This window comes from Myotis lucifugus, unplaced genomic scaffold (genome assembly GCF_000147115.1).
Source record: "Myotis lucifugus unplaced genomic scaffold, Myoluc2.0 scaffold_157, whole genome shotgun sequence".
In the NCBI taxonomy this organism is placed as follows: Eukaryota; Metazoa; Chordata; class Mammalia; order Chiroptera; family Vespertilionidae; genus Myotis; species Myotis lucifugus.
The window spans coordinates 402,186-426,672 of record NW_005871205.1 but is presented as its reverse complement, the minus strand read 5'-3'; the positions used below and the strand labels follow the sequence as shown (position 1 = coordinate 426,672).

At 36.0% G+C, this 24,487-nt stretch overlaps 1 protein-coding gene and 1 pseudogene across 1 annotated transcript in view; one reads left to right on the top strand and one right to left on the bottom strand.

Annotated features, from left to right (window-relative positions):
• The window catches only part of NF1 (neurofibromin 1), a 230,024-nt gene that overhangs the window by 47,327 nt on the left and 158,210 nt on the right, over nucleotides 1-24,487 (top strand). Inside the window, exons 3-11 of the mRNA XM_023759565.1 lie at nucleotides 162-245; nucleotides 4,682-4,872; nucleotides 9,617-9,723; nucleotides 15,568-15,635; nucleotides 15,884-15,959; nucleotides 16,636-16,793; nucleotides 18,191-18,364; nucleotides 19,035-19,157; nucleotides 20,124-20,198. Of these exons, the coding sequence (XP_023615333.1) occupies nucleotides 162-245; nucleotides 4,682-4,872; nucleotides 9,617-9,723; nucleotides 15,568-15,635; nucleotides 15,884-15,959; nucleotides 16,636-16,793; nucleotides 18,191-18,364; nucleotides 19,035-19,157; nucleotides 20,124-20,198 (1,056 nt within the window). The remainder of the gene's footprint in view (nucleotides 1-161; nucleotides 246-4,681; nucleotides 4,873-9,616; nucleotides 9,724-15,567; nucleotides 15,636-15,883; nucleotides 15,960-16,635; nucleotides 16,794-18,190; nucleotides 18,365-19,034; nucleotides 19,158-20,123; nucleotides 20,199-24,487) is intronic.
• Nucleotides 14,692-15,367, bottom strand: LOC102443009 (annotated as a pseudogene).

Sequence of the window (24,487 nt, the reverse complement as noted above, 5' to 3'; positions counted from 1 at the left end):
ATAAAATTAGAAATAATAGCTTTAAATATAGTATAATTTGGGAGATAAAATGGAAGACTACTGATTTTCGTGATTCTTAGCCTCTGACTTTTCAGATGTGTGCTGATTTGTAGTGGGGAGTAATAACCAACTTTTAGTGTTCTGAATATCTTTTCTCTTAGAGAATATTTGGAGAAGCTGCTGAAAAAAATTTATATCTCTCTCAGTTGATTATATTGGATACACTGGAAAAATGTCTTGCTGGGGTAAGTAAATCTATTCTTCAGTAGGCAGGTTTTGTGAATTTAAGTTTGAGTTAATCTGATGTACCAAAATATAGGTGTTGACAAGGAGAACTTTTTGGACTCATGGGCTTTTTGTCTAAGACATGCATATGAATTTTTAAAACAGCTGACTAGGTGGCATAAACAAGTTTTCAAGATAAAATCATTTTCTCATCTTTTTAAAAAATATATTTTTATTGATTTCAGAGAGGAAGGGAGAAAGAGAGAGAAATAGAAACATCAGTGATGAGAGAGAATCATTGATCAGCTGCCTCCTGCCTGCCCCCACTGGGGATCGAGCCTACAACCTGGGCATGTGCCCTGATGGGGAATCGAACCTTGACCTCCTGGTTCATAGGTTGACACTCAACCACTGGGCCACACTGGCTGGGCATTTTCTTATCTTTTATAAATTAAATAGATATTAAGTTTATTTATAAAGTGTTAAACTTGAACCACATATATCTCGGGTTTTAAAGAAAACATTTTATGAAAAAAAAAGCCACGATTTGATTTAATTAGTTTTTCAGATATTGTTAGGCCTGTAGCATTGTTTAGTTTTGAAAGGATGTGAGGCAAAAGACCAAGAGTAGTCTTTTTTCCCCTGTATGAATCTGATTTTAATGTTTTTTTCAAATCTATATAAAAATGAGCTTAAAAAATTAAACTATTACTGATAGATCCTACCTGAAGAACACTTGTTATTTATAAATATGAACATATAAAATAGAGATACGTGGAGGATTAGTTGAGTACAAGACAGTTCTTTCTCAGGTTTCCTCTAAATAGTTATCTCAGTGTATTTCAACCATGACTTAATTGGAATTTTTTCAAGAATCTTCCTGTTGTTTAAAACAAAGTATTTCTATATTTCAGTATCCTTAATTCTTCCGGGAACATTGTAGAAGTTCACATAAGTAAATAAATTTAGTACTTCCATTTTAAAGATCTGGCTATTCAATATGTATTGGAATTAACTTATTTCTTATATCCTGTCTTCCTTTGGCACATCATTTGCTTTTATTCAGAATTGCTTTTCTTCCACATATGTTATGGTTATTCTCTATAGTAAACCTAGATGGAAGGGACTTTGCTATGTGTGGTTGAGAAGATAGGGGATAGTCGTAAGTGTTTGGGGAAGGGATACAGTAGTGTTGGAAAACATAATTGCATTCACACACACTGTATCCTTAGGGAAGAGAAGTATTTAAGATTATAGGCCACAAAACCCTAAGGATAATGTTTTAAAACTCGTTTATTGCTCTAGCTGGTTTGGCTCAGTGGATAGAGCATCAGCCTGTGGACTAAAGGGTCCCAGGTTCAATTCTGGTCAAGGCCACATACCTCTCGGTTGCAGGCTCCTTCTTGGCCCAGGCCCTGGTCAGGGCTCGTGCAGGAGGCTACCAATCAATGTGTTTCTCTCACATTGATGTTTCTCTTTGTCTTTCCCTCTCTCTTCCACTCCCTCTAAAAAAAAAAGGCAATGGAAAAATATCCTCGAGTGAGGACAAAAAATAAATAAATAATATTAAGGAACAATTCTCATTAAAAAAAACCCACAAAACTCTTTTATTGACCCTTGGCCATATTCCAAAATTGTAAGAGTGTTTTTAAGTTTTCCACTTAAATTGAGGGTGAGCTAGTTCCGTTTTAGCTTGGTGTTTTTTGTTAATTTATGATATGCTATTCATCCTATATAGTAAAAGGCTAATATGCAAATTGTCCTCTGGACCAGGAGTTTGACCAGGGGGTGGGGCCAGCCAGCCAACTGCCCATGGCCCCTCCCCCTGGCCGGCTCCGCCCCCAATTGCGCCCCTACCCCGATCGGGGGATGGGGCCGGCCCACCAACTGCCTGTGGCCCCTCCCCCCCTGCTGGCCCTGCCTAATCGGCCTTGATGGGTCGGGCCAGCCGGACCCCACTTGTGCACGAATTCATGCACCAGGCCTCTAGTTTATAAAATGAAAGGGCTATTAAACAGGATGGTGGCCTTGTGGAGGTGGACAATTTTAAAAATTGGAATCACTCTTTTTAGTTTTATTGTTTTAATTGTATATACCAGTGTATTAGCCACTCTCATGTTTGAGTAGGGTGGTTTATTGTCTCTTTTAGTTCTACAGCTTTTCTCTATTAATGTTTGTAATTGAGAGTTAATGGTAAATGTGTTTTGGGGAATGATATTATTGGCCTGCTAATTTGGTACTCTTTGGAGATAGCCTAATTGAAACTCTAGTAACTCTAATTGGGCATGGTAAAACTTATATAATGGACAAAATATATCTTACTTTGCTCTGCTCTACAGTTGAAAATGTGTAAGATTTTAAAATTAAATTTATAATTAAAAATAATACATTTCACATTATTGAACAATTGTGTTTTGTTAGATTGCTATCAATGATTTTATGGTTGTCTCTTGATTTTCATTTTTAAATCAAAGTAAGTTGAGGAAGTTTGAGATTAACTGAGCTTACAAGTACATGTTTACCTCATAAGTAGTTGAAACATCTAGTGAAAGTGAACAAATACTTACCAATATCTTATAAGTAAGATTTTATAGAATTTGAGGAATCTTAAATAGTTTTGTTCCTGTATCTATGACCACTATTCAAAAGATTGAACACTTACACAATTTTCATTTGTATATAATTGGAGTTATTTTCAACATCTGTATTGTTTGGTTAGCCTATAAATGAAAAATAGACATTGTAACTCAAATTTTATATTTTTTGTGATATGTATTTATTTACTATCCATATATTTCAGTGTATTTGAATCTGAAAGCACTTGGATTGTAATTACAGAATTGAGCATAGCACACAGTTATATAAACTTTTGTTCTGTCATCATGCTTGGTATTATCAAAATTGTCATTGATATATGGATACTAAAGCTGTTAGGTGAAATATTGATATGGAACAGTATATCTGCAGGATAGCTTATCCATTGATTGATTTGTTAATTGTAAAGGAGAGATTTATTTTACAAAATAGAGATTTTGGTGTTAACACTGAAGTTATCAAACTTGGTGTCATTTACAGTGTAATCACCTGGGATTGTGTACTCCTAATGTGATATAATTTGAACTGTACTGAATTACCTAAAGTGTTTAACCTGAGTGATATCAGACCTAGGTTTAGGTTCCACCTTACGGAAAATACAGTAATTACAATAACAAGTTGTCACATTTTGTAAGGCAACTGGCCCACTTTTTAAAAAAATGTCAATGTTATAGAAAATAAAGATGATGTATATGGAGGGAGATAGTTTTAGAATAAAGAAACTAAAGGAAGATCAACCAAAGGACTTATATCAGTGATGGCAAACCTTTTGAGCTCGGCGTGTCAGCATTTTGAAAAACCCTAACTTAACTCTGGTGCCGTGTCACATATAGAAATTTTTTGATATTTGCAACCATAGTAAAACAAAGACTTATATTTTTTATATTTAAATGCCATTTAACAAAGAAAAATCAACCAAAAAAATGAATTCGCGTGTCACCTCTGACACGCGTGTCACCTCTGACATGCGTGTCATAGGTTCGTCATCACTGACTTATATGCATGCACATAGGCCTAACCAGTGGACACAGACAACAGGGGGGTGAGGGCATAAGTGGGGGGGATGAGGGGTAGTATGGGGATAAGGACACATATGTAATAACTTAATCAATAAAGAAATTTAAAAAAACTAAAGGAACATAATCATGTTACAGTCTATGAACCTCTTGAAGCAATGAAAAGTCATTTTGGGGGTTGTTAGGGAAATTTGAGCACAGATTGGGTGTTAGCTGATACAAGGGAATTGTTTATTTTTCCTTGATGTTATGATTGATTGAAATTATATTGGAGAATGTCCTTATTTTTAAGAGATGCTGGAGTATGTAGGGCTGAAGTATTATGTTTGTAACTTTGAAATGGATTAACCAAAAGAAAGTTATTTGTAATAAATAATATTTATCTGTTTTGGTCAATCTACTCAAAGGCAGGTTTGATGGCCCATCCAGAAAATTATTTGGATGTTGAGACAGATGACACAGTTTACTCACTAAGGAACATGAATAATGTTTATTTAGAACTCACAACAAACTGAGGATTCCCAGGAGGGGGAGGACTCCTGTAGGGATTTGATAAACGGGACAGGCAGGAGTGGGTGTGGGGGGCTAAGGAAGATGGATGGATGGGGGCTGGACTTTAATTGTGATTAAAGAGGCGAAAGATGGAACCATCCTCTTTATTAGACTGACTGTATATATAGCAAGCATGATGAAATATTAACAATTATTAAATCTAATTAGGTGATGAGTGTATATATGGGTGTTTGTTTTTCTATTTCAACTTATGTATTTGAAAATTTTCATAATAGAAAATATTTACATGTGAATTTAAGGAAGTTTTAGAATTGTGATTATTTCTATTTTAGCAACCAAAGGACACAATGAGATTAGATGAAACAATGCTGGTCAAACAGTTGCTGCCAGAAATCTGCCATTTTCTTCACACCTGTCGTGAGGGAAACCAACATGCAGCTGAACTTCGGAATTCTGCCTCTGGAGTTTTATTTTCTCTCAGCTGCAACAACTTCAATGCAGTCTTTAGTCGCATTTCTACCAGGTTAGTGTGTAAATCTACATAGGACTATTGTAATACACATTTTAGAAGTTTTTCTTATCATCTGCATAAAAATTAAAAGTTGACAGAAATGAGTTTGACCTCAGCTTTTGTAGAAATTTTATGCATTGATTTCTTTGAAATTTTTATTACTGTGATAGTGGTGTGTACAATTAAATATGATTACTGTTACAAAGATCAAAAGTATACATTTTAGGAAATGTTACCCATGACCACGCTTTTTTCCCCTTTAAACATTAGGAATGAATTTTTGACTTTTTAACATATTATTTCTTCAAATGAAATTAACCAATCAGATAGAATAATTGATGAGTAGTCAGAATTCTAATGATCTCACAGCTCTACTCCTTATCCAGGGGTCCTCAAACTACGGCCCACGGGCCACATGCGGCCCGCCGAAAACATTTATCCGGCCCGCCGGGTGTTTTTGCCGCCGCTGTGTGCATAGGAATTTGTTCATAGTTTTTTCTAAACTGTAGTCCGGCCCTCCAATGGTCTGAGGGACAGTGAACTAGCCCCCTGTTTAAAAAGTTTGAGGACCCCTGTCACAAGAGCCTAAGTTATAACAAACAAACAAACAAACCCCTAAACCAAAATGTCTCAAAAATATGGAAGCACAAGGAAGAGAATAATTGTCAAGTAGAAACCTTGACAGGGGCCCTGAGGCTGCACCTCCAATCTGGCGCTGGGCCAGGGGACCTGAGGCTGCGCCCCCCACCTGGCGGGGCTTGACAAGGGTGGGGCTGGCCAGGTCTGGATCTCGCCCAATAGGGGTGGGGCCGGCTGGGTCTGGATCTCGTGTGATTTTGAGGTACTGTGGGTGTGCGGGGACTTGACCCGCAGCGCGCCCCAGACTCTGACAAGAGGAAGATTTTCATACACATTTTACTAATTTTTTTTCATCTCTGACACTTCTATTATGGAGAAAGGGCAAATAGCAATATTAAAAGATTTCCTTTTATTAATCCCCTTTAAATGTGCATGAATTTCGTGCACTGGGCCACTAGTAAAAGAATAATGCTGAATAGAGAAAACAATCCTCTTTGCTTATTGGTACCTGCATCTTTTAACAAGTCTATGTTGTGTGAATAGTGGACTTCCATCAGTCAGAGGTATTTATTCTTCTGTAGTTTTCTAATAGGTGTGAATGAGAACATGCATCATAATTGAGAATTTGTGCCGTGGTACTTTGGGGGAATTGGCTAACTTCAAAAACCTGCAGTTTTTTAAATAAAAAATGGCATTTCTCTGATCATGATGCTAGACAATATTCTTTTATCTGCTCACAGAATTCCCAGTGCAAAGAAACTAAAATGTTATTTAATGGTACAGTATAATTGATGATGTTTGGTAATGTTTATATAATATACAATGTCTTCATGAAATCTTTTGAGTGATGACATTTCATATTCTGGGGAATCATACACTGGTTGAAGCAGCAAGGTAACAAACACCTACGGAATCGGAGGTGCAAAAAAAAAAATTCCTTTTGCTTAGGTGACTATTAGTCCAGCTTTACTATATGAAATAATCTTACATTGAAGGTAGAAAATGATCAAAAGAATACAATGTCTTTTGTCTATCCAAGCATGATTTGTTTATAAAACAACAAAAGTATAGATTTTTACACTGATGTAAAAATTCACTTAAGTCTAAATAAAAGAGGTTAAAGTTTTCTTTTTTCAATAACAACTATAGACACCAGCTTTTGAAAAGATGGTATTGCTAATGTATTGAATTATGCTTTTTAATGAGGCATACCCATTATTTCAATTAATATAAAAAGTGTAAACAGTAGAATGGAATTACTAATTTTTATATCTGAAGAGAGAGATATGGTAAAGAAGAACAAATACTGCATGATCTTATTCATAATATTAACTCAAATTGTAACCATTTAGTTTAAAACTGATATTAATCATCACACTAAACCTTAGTTGAAAATGAAATTAATCTCACTTCTTCCTTCTCAAATCCTTTCATTGCTTTAGCCTACAGATGTATAGCTAACATTAAAATTAGTCTATGCACTTACATTAAAGTTCTTCATCTCATCAGGGTAAGAAAAGCTGAGCAGTTCATCACACTGGGAATCAGAAGGTCCTCATTACTGATTAACATGCTAAAAATTCCACAGCTGATGCAAAGTGCCTAGAAATATGGAATATGGCTCCTTAGGAAACACAACTAAATAAATTTGAAAAGCTGGCTCTTGTGGTTGTTTGTGAAAAATGGAAGAAAAATTTAACTCCTTTTAATAGTCAGTTATTTCCATAGGAAGGGATATTTTGTGAAGTTTAAACATCATTTCTGAAGCAGATAAATAGAATAAAGAGTAGTTTGAGCAAAAGAAATGAAGTAGAAGAACCTATCACTACAACATCTAGAAAGGCCAGGTAAACTGAATAACAACAGAATGGTATTTAAAATATATAGTAATAAAGTGAAACAAACACCACCCACCAACCCCATCCACCAGGTCCAGAAATGAAAACCAGAGATGGTTTTGAAGGCTTGACCTGGCCTTGCAACAAAAGAAGGGTGAAGGTGGTTAGGTTTTTATTCTCTCCTTAACCCAGGGATTTGGGGCTAATATCCAAATGGAACTGGATACAAAGCCTGTAACCTAATAATGCAGGGAGTAGAACTGGGGTCTTGTATAAAACGTGACTAGAAAGAGCTATGCACTCCTTAAAAAAAGAGAGCAAGAGAACAGGGAATGAAGGGAGAATGCGAGGGAGGAAGGAAAGAAGGAAAAGAAGGAGAGAGAGGGGAAGGAATGGAGGGAGGAAAGGGAAAAAGAACTACCAGCACAAGAAGTTCATTTGCTCTGCCTAAGCTTAGGGTTGCCCAGGGCCATTACCTTATGAGTTTGAGGTCCACATTTATACTACCCAGACAATCTGGGTCTGAGAAGTTATAAAAAAATACATGTCCAGAGCTGAGACACTGGCAAAAGCAAGTGCAAAACCATCACTAGGACACTTGCACAGCCCCAAGCTTTAAGAAATCCCCAAAGAAAATACTGACTGCACTAGAGATGAATTTGCAATCAGAGTTTACAAAACAGAGAGTTAACAATCCACTATGAATAAGAGTTGGCATATGCAAATATATGAGCTCATTTAATAATCTTAAAGAAAATATAAAGTAATGTTTTAAATTATTGGAGACATGAGAAGAAATTTAAAACTATTAAAAAGAATAAGAAGCCATAAAAAACCCCAGCAGATTTGTAAAAACAAAACAAAACCAAAAAAACAAAAACTAATAGAACTTTTAAAGTCATTGAGCCTTTGCTACTGTTGGTATGTCAAATTAGATGTTCCACAGGGGCCCTCCCATTAAAAAAAACAATTAGGTTGAGTGCAGTTGTACAGTTATTCTGTGGAAAAAGCAGCTAATCCTTTACATAAGAGAGTACTCTAAGCCATAGCATATGGCATATATTTCAGCAGTATAATGAAGTTATCTTAAGATCTGTAGCTCATATTCCCTTTAAGAAAAGCAAAGATCAGGAATATCAAAAGCTAGCTAATGTTAATTCTAAAAGAAAAGCATCTGTACACAGGTAGAATGATCCAACACAACCAATTTTCACGATGTTGATTCATCTACTATATATAAGATATGAGTCTTTAGAAAGAACTGCCATTCTAGATACTTGCATATTTTAAGTTACCTATTGCTATGCAGCAATGTCATAAGGTATCTCTAAATTAAACCATCAGAATGGTATTTTAGGTGAGTGGTCATCAGCTTCTATTTCTGGCACAAGCTAATGAAATAGCAAATGCAGTTGTCTGAAACATGTATTTCGTAGATCCCAGAGCACTCTGTCCCCTGAAAGATAAGAAACTGGCTTATTCTGGAAAACTTCTGTTATGGAATCAGTGAACTAGATTCAGGAAATACACAAAAGTTGTCTATTTTTACATGTGCAAATGCAACAAAATCCTATAAAACAAAGCCTCTGGTGACTGAAAATTTTCTAGAGTTTTCAAAGATGGCACAGAGCAGGTGGGACAGAACCGACAGCATGAGATTTCATCATGCTTCACAGAACATCATGCACTTTAATGCTTATGAATTGTTCATTTCTGGAATTTTTAAAAATATTTTTGGAGTGTGGTTGACCTTGGGTAACTGAAACCCCAGAAAGTGAAACCTCTGATAAGGGGGGACTACTGTACCACTCATGCTTCTGAAAGACGTTAATAAAATTTCATATTTTACTTATAATTTGAAATTTAAAAACTTTTTATCATAGAACAAAATTAAAAACACACATAGCAGAGAGAAGAGTATTTTATTTTATTTTTTGGGGGTTCCCTGACTGGGAATCGAACCCGGACGCTTTAGCCTGCGGGCCAATTCTCTATCCACTGAGCCAAACCGGCTAGGGTGAGAAGAGTATTTTAAATCTCTTACTGTGCTTCAACAGTTATTAGTATGTTATGATTTTTAAAAAAATAAAAAATTGTACATATTTAAAGTATCATTTGATAAACATATACATAGTGAAGTTTACTGGATTATCATGGTTTCTTTTATCCTATCCCCTAAATTATCTTTCTTAGATTTTCATAATTATTTATTCTCTGATTTCTTATATTTGTATTTTCTCTTATAACTCATCATTGAGGTGAGAAAAATCTGTTGAATTCAGAATTTTTGACTGTCCTAAGACTTAAATTGATAAATTATTTTTGGTTTTTACTTTCAGGTTACAGGAATTGACTGTTTGTTCGGAAGACAATGTTGATGTTCATGATATAGAATTGTTACAGTATATCAATGTGGATTGTGCGAAATTAAAACGACTCCTGAAGGGTAAGTTTAAATGTATGATATAGCTGCGATTAATCACTGTGGGTGAAAAACCAGTATTTTGAATGTACTAGTTGTGTTGAGCTAGAACATCAAAGTGGATTTTATAATGCAAATGTCCCTGAGAAATGGATAATGATACTTATGGTTCAGTAATTTTTGAAACTTTGAAAACCATACAATAGAGAAAATTAGTATCTTAAATCTTGGCAATGGAAAGATTTGTATAACTACAATTTTTGCTTTTAATAAAGAGTATATAAGGGTGGTTTTTTTTAATATTTTTAGAATTTTATCTCTTAAGGATAGCTATAGGTTTCAGAAGTTACTGTTCAGCTTTTGTAGAGCTAAAAGCAGATAGTTTAGCAGGATAACAAAGTTTTATTTCAGAAGCTGAAGAACCAGAAGTATGTGATCGTATGATGAGAAGAGGAATTGAGTTGGGAATCTTATTTCTAACATTTCTGTTTTCAGCTCCGTTATTTACTTAACTGACTTTGCAGTATTACAAAGTCTCTTATGCTTTCAGTGCTTAGTTTTACTTCCTTTTAGAACATGTCAATAGTAGACCCATGTGGGGATATTATAATTCTTGATTGTCATTTTAAATCTTTGGAAAGTGCTTTTATGATGATGTTGATTGAAATAAACTATCAGAAAGAATTGATTTTTTTTGGTAAGTTGGGAAGTGTTGATATAAATCAGTGGGCATTATTAATGGGCATATATACATTGAGTATAAATACTTAAATTCATTTCACACAAAAATATTTTTTTAGTTTTATTTAACTTAAATGTGAAATCTTATGATTCACACCACTTTTTATTTTATTTTGTAGTGATTAAGGAATTGTCAATATTTTTTACTGTCTGACCTAAAAGGAGACTTAGTTACATTAACTTTGAAAACCTCAATAGTTCTGCAGTGTCATTTTCAAAATATGTTGTGTAGTTTTCTTACCATTTGCTTAAACTCAATAACTCGTTCATTAGAGATGTGAAAAGGCTATATATACCTACTTGGATGAATATTATAAGGCTGTGTTCCATCTCTATTACTCTTGTTCAGAATTTATGATTTTAGGTAATTAACATTATAAAGCCAAGCAACAATTAAATCACTTTTCAGTGACATTAATAAAGGGGAAAATGAATTTATTTATTTATTTATTTATTTATTTATGTATGTATGTATGTATGTTAAAATATATTTTTATTGATTTCGGAGAGGAAGGGAGAGGGAGAGAGAGATAGAAACATCAGTGATGAGAGAGAATCATCAATCGGCTGCCTCCTGCATGCCCCACACTGGGGATGAGCTCGCAAGCCAGGCATGTGCCCCGACCGGGAATCGAACTGTGACCTCCTGGTTCATAGGTTGATGCTCAACCACAGCCACGCCAGTCAGGCAAAAAAGAATTATTTTAGCTATTACATCAAGATATGGATAATTGCTTAGCAATTATTTTAGATTACAGTGAACCACCACTCAATTCATAGTTGAAATTTCAAGATGTTAGTATCATTAAACATTGAGAAGTGAAGGAAGTGAATGATAAAATTTAGAGACTTCTGCGTTTAAAATTGAAGAAATATAAATGGGGTTTTATGATTTTTCTTAACTGTTCAGAGACATTTTGGAAATAAATCTAGTCCAGGTTGTTAATGAATATTGTTTAAAACCTCAGTTTTTTTTGAAATGTGTAATCCGTAACAATTAATTGAGATGGTTCTCTATGCCCAAGTGAAAAGAAACTAAATGTGTGGATAAATGACTTTTTATTGTGGTAAGTTATTCCCATCGAATCCTGCTCCCCCATGAACATAAATTTAGATTCTGTGCTGATAAATATGTCATCTATAAAGGCAATATTAAAATGGCCGTCAAAGGATAGCGCTAGGTTACAATGGTAAAAGGTATAGAAACTTTCCATAATATGAATAGTAAAAGAAATAATGTGTTTTAAATTCTGTTCAACAGTATATGTTGAGAAACTGTGGAAGAAACCATGCTAATTGTTGGGCTTACAATGATTAATAAAATAGTGAATCTGTCCCTACAGAGCTTATATGGCCTGGTTAATGAGACAAAGACATAATTATCAAATTATTTGCAAAGCAGTGTGGCAAACTCAAATAGGATGAGCATAAAGTAAGAGAAGAAATATGCATTTTGTGGGTAAGAAATGTTAAGAGGAAAAGAGCAAGATATGGAGGTATAAGAGTAGGTCAGATTACATTAATAAAAATGTAATTGTTCATTTTCAGTATGTGCCACACATCATGCTATGTAGTTTACATGCTTTTTATCATCAGTCCTTATAGTAACCCTGGGAAGCTGGTAGTAGTGTTATCATCCTTTATGTAGCTAAGGAAATTGAGTGTTAGGAGGTAACATTTCAGAGGTCATAGAGCTAGTGAGTAGCAGGGTAAAAATACAAATCACTTCTCTCTGTCTCTAGGACCAAAGTACTTAACTCCTACACTACTGTGCTTGTGGCTTATGAGGCTTTAACTTAGTGGCCATGGGAAGTGATGAAAGGCTTTAAGGTGGGATTAGTATTTTATTTTAGATATTTCATTTTGCTTGAAATCTGCCGGATGGTTTGATAGAAGGTTACATGAAATTCTGGGACTAGTTTGTGTAGTAATGTGAGTGAAAAATAATGAGGGTAGTGGAGGTCTGGATAGAATGGGGTAGTATGGGGACCAATTTGGTATGGTATTTAAGAAGTAGAATATATAGCATTTGAATAGAATACATCGCATAGCATTTGGTGATTAATTTAGATTATGAAGTTAAAGAGAAGTATTACTAAGTATTACAGAGCAAACTGAATAAAGCAGGAAAGGAAAGGAAGGGTGGGTAGCAGAGAAGAAGGTGGTCAGGAAAATGATAAATTCAGCTTTAGATTATTGAGTTTGAGGTATTAGTAGGATATTCAGTCAGAAACTTGTAGAAATGGACTAATAAAAGATCTATACATTGGAATTGAGAATAGATTACTGTGTATAATGCATTTAAGACGTCAAAAGATAAAAGTTGATGAAGATAGGAAGGCAAAAAGGCTCAAGAGCACTGTGAAATGTCATGCCATCATTTGAAATCAAAGGAGAGCAAGAGCAAAGAATATTGGAGGGATATGTTTTAAAATTGACCTGGAGAGCAAGTTATTTGCAAGGCCAGAAAAAAAAAGCCCTGACATTTACTTACCTTAAAGAAATAATCAGTAATGTAGGAAAAATCCTATCTAATAAAGCGGGAATATGCTAATTGACCCTCATACCATCGCAAAGATGGAGGCACCCACAGCCAATGAGGGAATATGCTAATTGACTGCCCCTCCCTCAAAGGTGGTGGCACCCACAGCCACAAGATGGCGGCGCCCAGTCCCCTCAGCCCCGTGCACCTGCCTCTGGAGTCCCCCAGTCCCCTCAGCCACCCAGCCACCCAGGCCTGGCCCGAGGCGCAGGCAAGCCCTGGATGGCAGCTGCCCAGCTGCCCAAGGCCGCCTGAGGCTCAGGTAACCAGTGCCGGCCAAGGCTTGTGCTGCTGGCAGTGGCAGCAGCAGAGGTGTGATGGGGCATCGCCTTCCCCTGATCTACGGGTCGCCTCCCACCCCTGAGGGCTCCCAGACTGTGAGAGGGGGCAGGCTGGGCTGAGGGATCCCCTCCCTCCAGTGTATGAATTTTCATGCACTGGGCCTCTAGTTTGGATATAAAAGTATTTGTTAGTTTATCCTATCTAATAAAGAGGGAATATGCTAATAGATCCTCACACTGTCGCAAAGATGGTGGTGCCCACAGTCAATAAGGAGGGAATATGCTAATTGACTGCCCCGCCCTCAAAGATGGCGCCACAGCCAATACGAAGGGAATATGCTAATTGACTGCCACACCCTCAAAGATGGCGGCGCCCAGTCCCCTCAGCCCCGCTGGGGTGCCTGCCTTCGGAGTCCCCTAGTCCCCTTAGCCGCCCAGGGCCAGCCCAAGGCTCAGGTAACCAGGGCCGGCCGAGGCTTGCACTGCTGGCAGTGGCAGCAGCAGAGGTGTGATGGGGGCGTCGCCTTCTCCTGATCGCTGGGTGACCTCCCATCCCTGAGGGCTCTCAGACTGTGAGAGGGGGCAGGCCGGGCTGAGGGACCCCCCCCCCCTCCAGTGCATGAACTTTCTAGTTTATAATAGTGAGATATTGGGCATATCTTAATATATAACAATTGGAAAATGTTTAAATAACCAATGACTTAATATATTGACTTAAATATTCTGAAAGATTTCAAAGCATATTGAAAAGACTATGGCTTTGAAGTCCAATGTAATCATTTATTAGATCTGTAACCTCAGAGACAGTTTGCTCATCTGTAATGTCTGAAAGCATTAGATTTTGAAAGAATTAAATATATTAGATTGAAAGTACCTGGCATGTTGTAATTGTCAAGTAATAGTTACTATTGTATATAGAGCCGTCAAATATATGTATGAAGAATTTTTAATGACATGGAAAATTTTAGAATACTATGTGAAATGAAAAGAGTAGATTATATCTAGCCTACATGATCTCAGTTATGGTAAATATATTTATTTGTCTTATATGTGCTTAGAAAAATGGATGGAAGAAAATTCATCAAACTGTTAACTGTGATTATCTCCAAATGGTAGCATCATGGATGATGTTTAAAATTTCCCTTAGAATTTTGTGTATTTTAAAAATTTTCTGCAATGACCATGTGTATCATATTTTTTTAAAGTTGTTTCATATTTTTTTAAAAGTAAGTTTAAAAACAAAACAAAGGGGAAAAAACACAACCATCCTTGAAGTTCAAGGCATATTTACTTTTTTATTAATAAAAGCATTAGGAATATTTGCATATATACATTTACACTCAAGTTGATAACATCAGTAGTTTAACATCAATACAAATTATCTTAGAGAACTTTTAAATTTCAGACATGGTCATTTATACATCCTGTTCAATATTCTTGTTTTTTTTCCCCCCCCTTAGATACAGACCTTGATAGTGAATCTATTGATGATAGATGTATAGCTAGTTTGTCCTGGAACTTGTGGAGATAATTATATGGCTTTATGGTCTGTATTGCTCCAGATCCTCATAGGTCTCTCAGGCTCTCTATGGCTTGCTGTGGTAATACTGTCAGACAGGTATAGTAGGAGACAGGAGGATGGCTACAAGACAAGATCTCCCAACTCCTCCCTAACAGTGTATTAAGGTGTTTTTGTTTTTTTGTTGTTATTTTTAAGGCAGATTTTAAGGCCCTCCATTATTTCACAGCAGCTGGCCATGTCAGGAGTCCTTCCAACTGGGATTGGATGATGCTGAGTGATTATTCCATACTACTGGTAGAGGTCCAAGAGGTTTGGGACTCTATATTTTGATAGTTCCCTTCTGATGCAGAAAACAATATGTCGTGTATACCATAGCTCTTTAGTTCTTCAGTATCTTTTTGAATATTTCTTCTAGTATTTTTAAATTTATAACGGAAGAGCACATAAACTGAGAAACCGAGAACAATTCACTTGTGACAGGGGTGGCCATGATATCTGAATTGGAGTCTGTTCATCTTCAATAGGCTCTTCCTCTGATGAGTCAAACTCACTTGTTTGCAATGAGCTAGGTGCTTCACCCTGGCTGCCCCACCTCTGGCCATGTATACTTTGTGTTGAGTTTTGTTTTTAGTGGACATAGCCAGTGCATTTTTGATTTTTATTAATTGTCTTTGTTTTTACATTGCTTACAAATAATAGTGGAACAAAGTTTTGTTTTTTACTAGTAGCTCTGAACTGTATTTGTTTTCTAGAATTAATTTTTAAAACTTTTTTCCCCCCAGAAACAGCATTTAAATTTAAAGCCCTAAAGAAGGTCGCACAGTTAGCTGTTATAAATAGCCTGGAAAAAGTAAGTCATAACTTCTTTGGCATTACAGTTTTGTTAACTTAGCTATAAATGTTGCTCTCTTTACAATTTTGAATTAAAAAGTCATGGCTTGAATAATCATTTTACATTAATTTTTAGGGAAGTGCATTGCAATAGTCTTATGAAAGATATTAGTAGTTTGTGATATAATTGAAGCTGTGTGACATTTTATTTACTATGTTAAGAAAATATCCTTGCTTTCATGTAAAAACATGTTTTATTGTTTGTAGGCATTTTGGAACTGGGTAGAAAATTATCCAGATGAATTTACAAAGCTATACCAGATTCCACAGACAGATATGGCTGGTAAGGATAAGATTGGTTTTTTGTCTTTTAAACTCTTACTTATGAAGTAGGAACCTATCAATTTCCAAGTTATCTTTTGTTATTAAGGTGCTTTTACATCTTATCAACAGATGTCAAATAGGAAATATTTTTCTCTTATATTTCTAAATTATCCTCAACCCTTTCTTTTCCTTGAGCAAATGGATAAAGACATTTGAAATGAAGCTCTGATCTTTCATTAGAGTTGTGGATGGGATATTTGATGGCTCTTCATTGTAGAGAAGCACTTTATTGTGCTCTGAGGCTTTATTTTGTATTTAGGGAGATGTGTATAAAGTAGTAGTATCCTTACCTAGAATTCTGCAGGCCCAACTGCAAGGCAAAGAATACAGATTTCTGAAGCTGTCCAGACCTTCTTCCTTGGGTATATCAGACTTCACATGAGACCCTGCACATTGAGACTAAACACAAGTTTGGCCATTCTAAAATGTGGATTTTTCTAGGATGGATCAAGATAGCTCTTCTAATACATGGACATTAGAACATTGCTTGTCTGCTTACCTGAATGAATTGTCTAATTGTTTAAGTGAACTTCCAAGTTTATATTCTAAATATGTGGCCTTTGCATTTTTGGATAATGTCAGAGACTTTCTTCTCATCTAATAAAATCATTTACTATTTACATTTTTTTACATAGAGTGTGCAGAAAAGCTTTTTGACTTGGTGGATGGTTTTGCTGAAAGCACCAAACGTAAAGCAGCAGTTTGGCCACTACAAATCATTCTTCTTATCTTGTGTCCAGAAATAATCCAGGATATATCCAGGGATGTGGTTGATGAAAACAACATGAATAAGGTGAGGAGGGCAAAGTTATTTCCATATGTCCAGATGTGAAGCAGTTTATTTTACTCAAGGGGTGTATTATTTCAGGCTTAGCATTCTGTAAAGATAATAGTTCAGGGGACCATTTTTTTCTTTTTTTAAAATATGTTTTTATTTATTTTTAGGGAGGGAGAGAGAGAGAAACATTGATGTGAGAAACATCGATCAACTGTCTCCTGCACGCCACCACCAGGGATTAAGCCTGCAGCCTGGGCATGTGCCCTGACTGGTGCATAAGTCAGTGCTCAACCAGCTGGGCTGCTGTTGAGATTTCTAGTTTCATTTCATTGTGATCAGAAAAGATATTTTATATGACTTCAGTCTTTTAAAATTTATTAAGACTTGTTTTGTTGCCTAACGTGGTCTATCCTGGACATTGTTCATGTGTACTTGAGAAGGATGTATATTCTGTTGTTTAGTTACTAGCTTTTGACATGTTATATTTGAGAATACTTGTAAGTTTTATTTAGGAGAAAATCCAAAGGGAGAATTTTGTTAGTGCAAAGAGAGCTTGAGATCACAAGAAGGGATAACTTCTTGCGAGGAACAGAATTTAGAGCAATAAGTCAGCCTTAGGATATATCCTTAGTTAGAAGACTGAAGGTTAGATATAGCCTGGAGTTTTAGGTAAAAATGAACAGTTTGACATAGACCATAACCAAAACAAATTAATATTTAGGAATTAAGGATAATGTAAAAAAGAATATTAGCTGAATTAAGGTTGAGCAGTGAATTCCCTTGTTTGGGAAGGACTGTTTCTTATGTTTCTTTAACACTCCGGTGTGGGGTGAATTTCCCGCCAAAATATAAGATGGCTCTGTCTTTTGGTTTTGTTCCATCCACCAAAAGGGTGGATTACAAACAAATATTTGGTAATACGCAGTTACAATCGGCCCGAGTTTACACGTTTCCCGCACTCCACCGCAAATCTATATGAACCGAGTTAAAGACGGCTCCCGCGGAGTACGCGCAATTCACGCGAGCCGACTTAACTCGTTTCCCCCACTCCAAGTGTTAATAATTCAACAAAGAATGTGAAGAACAGATTCTATTCTTTGGCTTCGAGAAATATTTAAAAGACAACTCCTTGAGGTTTTCTGCCATCCCGACCCTACCAGCTCCCACACGTCTCCGGCACCCCCTTCCCCCCCTCCCCCATCGCCCGCCCCTACCCCTTGTAAAAAATAAATTAATTAATTAAAAAAAAATAAAAGACAACTCCTTTCATTGAGAAAATTAAAACCCATGGATATCAATTATGTATTTTTAGAGTACAGTTTTTAGAGGCTGATATTTTGCTACTTTATTAGATAAATCTGAAATCTGAGAAACTTCATATATTATCTTTTTGCTGTATTTGAATTCTGTAGAAGTTGTTTCTGGACAGTCTACGTAAAGCACTTGCTGGCCATGGAGGAAGCAGGCAACTGACTGAAAGTGCTGCAATTGCCTGTGTCAAATTGTGTAAAGCAAGTACCTACATCAATTGGGAAGATAACTCCGTCATTTTCCTACTAGTTCAGTCTATGGTGGTCGATCTTAAGGTAACATCCTTATTATTTCCTTACTGTAAACTTTAAAAAAAATTATGTGGGAAGTAAACTTCAAGTATAAGTATTAACCCCTAGAATGCCGGGGAGCGCAATCGCGCTCCTCCTGTCTTTCGCCAAAAGTGCCGGGAGCGCTATCATGCTCTGCAGTGTCACTATTAGATGCTAGTAGTTCACTCTTTATTGACAGATGGCACCTAAGGAAAATCAGCAAAAATGCTTTGGCAATTTTAGCATAGTTCCTAGGATATTGTTTGGCACTCAAAGGGTTAAACTAAATTGTCAAAGATCATTGCTAACACTAAAGTTCTGAGTCTTCTTTGATAATGAGTTCATAGGATCTGCTTTTGTTGTTACTTGTTCCTCAGGCTAAATAAAGTGGTGTGGAATATGAAGAAAACACATAATTAATGAGTTTTCTTAAATTAGCATAAATATTCTGACTTGGTTTTAAAATAATATATTAGGACCTGAAAGGGATTATATATGGTATAGTAAGAATTTTATCAGACTGATGAACCATAATATTAGTGCTTTGTGCTTCTTCTGGCAACTGAATGCTACTGCCATCAATGTGGATGATGTATTGATATTATTAAATGCTAGAAAGAGAAAGACTGCATGATTGTTTAAAGGCTTTTGTTTTCTATTGGGATTTTCATAGAACCTGCTCTTTAATCCAAGCAAACCATTCTCAAGAGGCAGCCAGCCTGCAGATGTGGATCTAATGATTGACTGCCTTGTTTCTTGCTTTCGTATAAGCCCTCACAACAACCAACACTTTAAGGTGAGAGCATTGGTTTTTATCCAGTTATATTCATTGATGCTATTGATCCTTTATAAATGTGAAAAGACTAGAAAGATGAATGTTACACCCATACTGGTATTGCTCACTATTATCCTATCTAATAAAGAGGGAATATGCTAATTGACCCTCACGCAGTCACAAAGATGGCGGCGCCCACAGCCAATAAGGAGGGAATATGCTAATTGACTGCCCCGCCCTCAAATATGGCGGCACCCACAACCAAATGCTAATTGATTGCCACACCCTCAAAGATGGCAATGCCCACAGCCAATAAGGAGGGAATATGGTAATTGACTGCCCCACCCTCAAAGATGGCGGTGCCCACAGCCACAGATGGCTGGCAGGGTAGGGCAGTTGTGGGCGATCAAGTCAGCAGGGGAGGGCAGTTAGGGACAACCAGGTCAGCAGGGAAGGGTAGTTAGGTGTGACTGGGCTAGTAGGAGAGGGCAGTTGGGAGGGACCAGGCCAGCAGGGGAGGGGAGTTGGGGCCAACAGGCCAGCAGGGGAGGGAAATTGGGGGCGATCGGGCAAGCAGGGGAGCAGTTAGGCTTTGATCAGGCTGGCAGGGGAGTGGTTAGGGGGTGATCAGGCTGGCAGGCAGAAGCGATTATGACCAATCAGGCAGGCAGGCAGGCAGGCGAGCAGTTGGGAGCCAGCAGTCCCCGATTGTGAGTCCCTATGGGATCGGGCCTAAACTGGCAGTTGAACATCCCCCAAGGGGTCCCAGATTGGAGAGGTGCAGGATGGGATGAGGGACACCCCCCCCCCCCCCCCCAGTGCACAAATTTTGTGCACTGGGCCTCTAGTATATCAATATTAGTTTAAAGACCTTAAAAATTCTATTTTTAAAAATTTTTTGTTAGTTTTGTTTTTTCTTTTGTTCTCATTTGCGTTACTGAATATTTTTCACAGAAATAATCTGCTATTTTTTTCTGCCCTCTGTAGATCTGCCTGGCTCAGAATTCCCCTTCTACATTTCACTATGTGCTGGTAAATTCCCTCCATCGAATCATCACCAATGTAAGTCCAAAAGGTATTGCTAAATTACTTAAATTTTTATTTCTTTTTAAGAAAGATATTCTTTATTTACAGAAGGTTCTGAATTTAGATATATGATATAGGAAGATTTATCATCGGTGGTTATTAATATCTAGTAAACTTATATACAATTATATTTTTCATAATCAGTCTGACCTGAGGGCCCTTATTGAGGAAGGTGGAGTTAATAGGATCCTTTGGAAAGATTAAACCTAAAACATTTAATTTGGATCCAATATCCTTGAGAAAGTGCCACTGAAAATATAACTTAAGATTTTCTTTCCAAAACTTGTCACATACTCTTAATATTCTTAGCTTTTCCCCAGCATTTGATATGTTCTGACTTTTCACCTTACCATTTAAATTAAAAGTAGTAGTCCATTCAATACACCATTAAAAAATGGTGACGTCATATTTAATTGTACTGTTTAGTCTTCCTTAAACAAATGAAATATTAACGTACTTAAATAGAGGTATTCACATGTTACAAAGCCATATTAGACAAAATAAGCAAATTCATTAAAAGATACTTGTAAAACCTTCAACTCTGATATGAGTACATTCAATAGAAAGATAGTGAAACCTTATCAAATTTGAACCATTGATTTAAAAAATTCTGTTCTTCTAATTATGAACAATCACCTTTTGAGAGTTCTCAAGGGTTATTTATCATAGCTCCACTTTTATCTATTTATATGTGTTCACACTTATATAAATTGGTTAACTTTTTCCCATTTTCTGCCCTAAAAGGGACTTTAATAATTGATGATTTAGCTGTATTTGTCCTCTTTATCATCAGATTCCATTTTAAGAGTGTGTCTCTGGTGAGTTAAAATACCTTCCCATCTTTATTTGCCTTAGATGTGTTGAATTACAGAAAAGTCTGCCCACATTTTCTTTTATTCATTTTTGAAGGGAAAAAATAACTACTAATAAAGCTATTTAGTGACACATTTAATTTTTCTCAATGGGGTGCTAGCAGTGTTTTGGGCAGAATAATTCTTCGTTGTGTAGGACTGCTTGTGTGTTGCAGGATGTTTAGCATCCTGCCATATTTGTGACACTTCCCTCTCCCCACACCCAGACATTATGAATAACTAAAATTGCCCGAGACAATAACACCTCCCTCAGTTGACCCTCAGTTGACTATCAGTGAATTAAATTACACTGATAGGTAGAAGTAACATTCAATTTGTTCCAAAGGAAAAGTTTCATGAATCTGATTGTAGATAAGGTATGTTTATATTAAAAACTTAAAATTTTTTTCTTTTACCAGTGTAATGAGACAGTACATTATATCCTCAAGGTTTACTTTCAAGGCCATTAAAAAAAAAAAAAAAAGATGATCTCCCCCCTCAAGTTTATGTGTAATTCAGAAATAAAATATTATTACATTTCCCCCCTTTGGCTCATAATACTAAAAACATTCCATTTATTAGAGTGTATGGTTTTACATAAATGCTTAAAACTTGTATTTAGTAAACACAAGTAAACTTTTTTGATACTTTGTGGCTAGTTACTTTAATTGTAAAATATTTTTGTCTACAATTGACTATATAGAGCACTTTCAAGCATGGACTTGGCACTGCTGTAAGTGGCTGAGCTGCTCTTTGTGGGTTTAAAGCATGCCTGGAGTGGTACTTCATGCATGCCTCAGTGTATACGGTGAAGTGGTCGTGCATCCTCCTCTACTCTGACGAGTACTGCATGTGTGAAGGTGGAGTGTGTCTGTATCAGAAGTCACATCAATGTGAAACCTATTTTTATAAAGAAAAATCTATATTGACTAAGTTTTAAAATATTAAGCATCAGTAAGCTTTAGATGAATAGCTTGAAAAGAAATATAAATTTGAGTGTGTAAAGTATCTTTTAAAGTTATACCTTTGATAATGATACTTTATAATTATAGACTATTTGATAAATTGTTTGTTGTTGGGCTTTTTCCTCCCTTTGGTTTGAGGCTAATAGATACTGAATGTGAAGTACTTTCTGACCGAAAAGGACTGTTTATAAAGTAAATAGGTAAATTTATGGAATTGATTATTATATAATCTTATCAAAGGCAGTTAATTATGAAAATATTTTATCTTGAAATTACATGAAAATTTTCTTAGACATTTGGACTCCTAATCTTAAATTTATCCATAGTGTAAGATTTCCTTTTAAATGATTCTTGGTTCAATACACCTCATAAGTTTTCTTCTTCCATGGTGCTTTAGCCAATTCATAGACTAAAAAAGTAAATTAAAATAAATAAATAAATAAATAAATTACCACTTTCTCAAATAAGATAAAAGTTTTGCTGATGTGTTTTTGAGAGTTTATTCAGAAGTCGTGTTGGTATTTACAGTTTTGTTTTTGCTTTCGTGAAACATACTCATACTCAGTTCATAAGTACTGTGTTTAGATCTAAAATATCCACTGTTTCTTCTTAAAAAATCTGAAAGTCTACTCACTATATGAATTTTATTATAATGTAAGCTTTCATCAGTAGTACTCATAGTACTGTCACCATTTTTATTATGGCATGTCATAAGAGATGAATTGTAGTTACAAGATCTATGCTAAGATCTTACTCTTGCACTGGCTGGTTTGGTTCAGTGGATAGAGCGTCAGCCTGTCGACCAAAGGGTCCTGGATTTGATTCCGGTCGGGGTCACATGCCTGGGTTTCGGGCTCGGTCCCTAGTTGGGGGCATGCAGGAGGCAGCCGATCAATGATTCTCTCTCATCATTGATGTTTCTATCTCTCTCTCACTCCCTTCCTCTCTGAAATCAATAAAAATATTTTTAAAAAAGATCTTACTCTTTATAGGCTTCCATTAGGCTAATTTATATATGTTGTTATAATTGGGAGATTAAAGGCATAATATACATATATATGAACCAGATGTCTTAGTCATCAGTGGAAAATGCTATAGCTGGTGTAGTACTTAGTATTCTGTTTTTTTCCATATGGCAACTTATTATAGTTTTCTATGGTTAGTTCACATATTGAGAATGAGATGGTTTCTTTCTTTTGAGAGGTTGAAGAAATTATTTCCAAGGTACTTGAAAATTTATTTAAATTCTCTCTTGGAGAATTGCACATAGTTTGATCAGATTGTAAAAGTAATGCTATTTGTTTGGCAATAAACTTAGTGTTTTCAAGGAAAAAAAATTGTCTACTTTGATTGACTAGATTCAGAAATGACACATTTAGTAACTGCTCAAAACACAAAAATTTTTACCAACTACATGGTGCCTAGTTTTTAGTGCCTATTTTATTTGAAAGTGTATCTTTAACTTTTACTGTAAGATAAATGAATTTATAAATTATGAAAAGTATCAGTTATTAAAATCACCAAATCTTAAGTTAAAATCAAGTTGTTTTATAGTGTGCACCTGGTAGTATGATACAATTTCAGCAGGTACCTAAATTACACTAATTCAAAAGAATATGTGCACCCCTAGGTTCACTGCAGTGTTATTTACAATAGCCAAGATTTGGAAACAGCCCAAGTGCCCATTAGTAGATGAGTGAATAAAAAAGCTGTGGTGCGTTTATACAATAGAATACTACTTGGCCATATAAAATAAGGAAATCTTAACCTTTGCGACAACCTAGATGGACCTGGAGAATATTATGTTAAATGAAATAAGCCAAAGACAAATGCCATATGAACTCACTTACATGTGGGGAATCTAATCAACAAAGTAATTTAACAAACTAGAACAGAAGCATGGATGTATGAGACAGACTAAACTGACAGCTGTCAGGGGAGGGGATTTGGGAGCTGGGTGAAAGAAGGTGAAAGGATTAAAATATATGTATGTACACATATATACATATATATATCACATAGACACAGACAATAATATGGTGATAGCCAGAGGGAAAGGGGCAGAGGTGGGGGGGAGGTAGAAGAGGCAAAGGGGGATAAGTGGGAATGGAAAGAGACTTGACTTTGGGCAGTGGGTGCCTGATGCAGTATGCAGATGATGTTTTGTTGAATTGTACACTTCGGATGCATATCTCTTTAATCAGTTTCTGACAAGATATTGTGGGGTCAGTAGAGTGAGGAAGACCCTCATCTCAATACATTTTGTAATTATTCAGCCTTTTCAATTTTAAGCTGATGAGTATAAGCCGTAGCATTAGTAAATGTGTGGAAATCATGCTGTACTGATTGTTTGGACAAGTCAAATGACCAAACTGAGCAAAATTTAAAGGATTCATTATATAACCAAAATAAAAGTTGATCATTTGTTAGGAATTAGCTTAAATAAACT